Source organism: Rhipicephalus sanguineus, chromosome 9 (genome assembly GCF_013339695.2).
Source record: "Rhipicephalus sanguineus isolate Rsan-2018 chromosome 9, BIME_Rsan_1.4, whole genome shotgun sequence".
NCBI classification, from domain to species: domain Eukaryota; kingdom Metazoa; phylum Arthropoda; class Arachnida; order Ixodida; family Ixodidae; genus Rhipicephalus; species Rhipicephalus sanguineus.
The window spans coordinates 58,389,325-58,392,241 of NC_051184.2; the positions used below are offsets into that span (position 1 = coordinate 58,389,325).

At 49.6% G+C, this 2,917-nt stretch overlaps 1 protein-coding gene across 1 annotated transcript; it reads left to right on the top strand.

The window, feature by feature from the left end:
• Positions 1 to 419: 419 nt before the first annotated feature.
• LOC119405551 (uncharacterized) lies at positions 420 to 2,057 on the top strand. The gene has a single exon (XM_037672385.1). The coding sequence runs from the start codon at positions 420 to 422 to the stop codon at positions 2,055 to 2,057; it is 1,638 nt and encodes a 545-aa protein (XP_037528313.1).
• The last annotated feature ends 860 nt before the right edge of the window (positions 2,058 to 2,917 follow it).

The following is a 2,917-nucleotide window of genomic DNA, read 5'->3' on the forward strand; positions in this document are numbered from 1 at the left end:
CGACTTTAAATTCCCGCTTGTATAAGTATTATTATATTAGAAAAAAAAGTTTTAATATTATTATTATTATTATTGTGCTTCTTCTTCTTATTATTTTTATTCTAATTCCTATTCGGGACAACGATTAAAGTGTCCGATTTGAATGTTTCAAAAACTATTATTGCACTCTTTCTTTGATGCGTACGTTTTTTTTTGTATGTTTCTACTATTATTTATTTATTTATTTATTCGTTTTATTGGCATCAGCATTCAATGCTCAAAATACTTAAAAAAATATTTTTTTCGTACGAGTACTTCTTGGCCAATCCCCCAGAGTGGGTATGAGCCATGCAGTAGAGGATACTACTGCTACTATAACTGCGCGGGTAGGGTCCAGCCACGTCAAGAAGTTTTCTGCGAACTATCCACCCGTGGGCGACATGTGGCAGAATCCACTGCGTTTCGGCCAGATAAAGTTTGATATGTACGTATCGACTCTGATATGGCAAGAGCATCTGCTGCAGGACATTCCCAACCCTTTAGTTACCCTTGGCGGGAAGAAAGGTGTAATCAACTATCTGAGGGCACAGCTACCCGGGTCGAACCTACACTGCAGCGCTCGACGAGGATTTTTCCAATACCCGCTGCCCCCTGCCATCGGAGACAGTTACGTGTTCAGCTACGAGCGGTGGAGGAACAAACGAGAGGTCAGCTACGCCTCCAAAAGCAAGGTAGAGCGAAACCTACGACCGCCGGGCTGGGACAGGGTTGTATTACCAGCTTTCGAGAAGAATCTATACCGCGAACACATTGTGACGGCTCTGCGATCGGCAAGCGAAGTGGCCGGCTTCAGAAAAGGCAACGAGATCACGGTCGCTGGACGTGCCGTGCCCAAGCCCATCTTGAGCTTCGACGAAACGGACTTCCCCGACTGCATAACGAAGGTCCTTCGGGCCCAGGGCCTTGGCTCATCGCCGACCAGTGTGCACGCCCAGTGCTGGCCCGTGGTTCTCAGCGGTAGGGACCTTCTGGCCGTCGCTGCGACTAGTTCTGAAAACAGGTTCCTGGCCTACGTCATCCCGGCCGTCCTTCACGTCCGGAGCCAAGAACCGATGCCGCACGGAGACGGACCTATAGTGTTAGTCTTAGCATCAACGCGTGAGCTGGCCCGGCAGGTGCAGCACACGTTCTCCTTGTTCGACAAGGATTTGGGCATTCGAACTGCATGTCTCGTTCCGGGTGAGCCAAAGGAAGCGCAGCTAAAACGTCTCGGCGAAGGGTGCGAGGTTTGGGTCGCGACTCCAAGCCGCCTCGTAGGCCTCATGGAGGAATGCAAGGTGAACATTCGCCGCTGCACATTTCTGGTGTTGGAACAAGCGGACCGCATGTTGGCGATGGGCTTACAGAAGCAGCTTCGCCTCATTGTGGCAAACCTCCGATCCGACCGCCAAACGCTCACGTGGCTGACGTCGAGCACGAGAGAGGCGTCCCTGCTGGCCGACGAGTTCATGGAGGACTACGTGACCGTCACCGTCGGCGAAACGAGCCAGCAATCCCAGAACCGACGTGCAGAACACATCGTGTACGTTTGCGACGAGAAAGACAAGGATGACAGGCTCGTCACCCTCTTCGAAGATATTCTCGACAATAAGCGGGACAGGGCGGTGGTGTTCGTCGAGACTAAAGGGAAAGTGGACGACCTCGTGACGAGCTTGCGGCTCCGGGATTGGCCCGCCGTTGGCATCCACAGCAGGAAAACCGAGCAGGAGCGTGAGTGGGCGTTGAACGCACTCCGTTTCGGCAGAATGCTCGTTCTGGTGGCGACCGACATGGCGGGGCATGGCGTGGACGTCGAAGACGCCCGTTTCGTAGTCAATTACGACTACCCGCGCAGTTCGGACGATTACGCGCGCCGCGTTAAGCACGCAGTTCGAGACGACGGGAAAGGAAGGGCATACACTTTTCTAACGCCCACTGAAAGCCGCAACGCCAAGGAGCTGGTCCATATCCTCCGAGACGCCGGGCAGGAGGTTCCACCAGACCTGTTGAAGGTTGCGAAGAAGACGGCACGGTCTTAAACGAGAAACTTCGGCACCTCGAATATTCCAGGAGCCTAAGAGATGACTTTCCTAAATTACTGCGCGCAATCGCCCATCAGCATTAAAAAAATTCTATCTGTCCGCTTGGCCGACAGACAGTATTTCATGTTTCTGAGCTTGTCTGAATCTTTTGTTTCTTTACTGGTGCACCGAGGCTTGCAAGCAATGTGCAGGCAATGTGCAGCAGCGCCGAGCGCAGGAGGCGGGCTTTAGTGATGACGTCCTAGATTTGCATTAATATGCACTCCGTCGCCGAGGCTCTCCGTCAGCATCGCTGTCTCATGTTGTTTACGACGATAAGTCAGTTAAAGCCACGCATAAGTTTTTTCGAGGATACCATGGTCCTTATGCGATACCAGCAGCAAATGGAATAGGACATAATCGAAGCTCTCCACGTAAGAAAAAACAAAGGGTATGTACTAGCCAGCCATATATTGCATTGATCCATCATAGCTTCCTTGCGCTCAGGTTAAGAACGTAGTAAACATGTATCGACAAGATAAAGTTTTTTTTTGTTGCGTGACCCAGTTATGCAGCACGTGTAAACCTTTTTTATCTTTCCGTTTTCCCATGAACATCATTTGTAAGTTTGCACATCCCCGTCTACTTGTTTTTGCCCTTCTTGAAAAACAGCGTGAGGGGTACACATTTCCACGTATGAATCCCTACCAACTCGCTCAAGCTTTTATTCTAATTTAGTAATGTCACGTCATGCCACTTTTGTTTATTTATTTAATAATTTATTTGTTTATTTATTTATTTTTTATTTATTTAAAGATACCTTACAGGCCTCGCGGAAGCATTGTGGGTAACGCAAGTGGGTGATGTAAAAAGGTGGG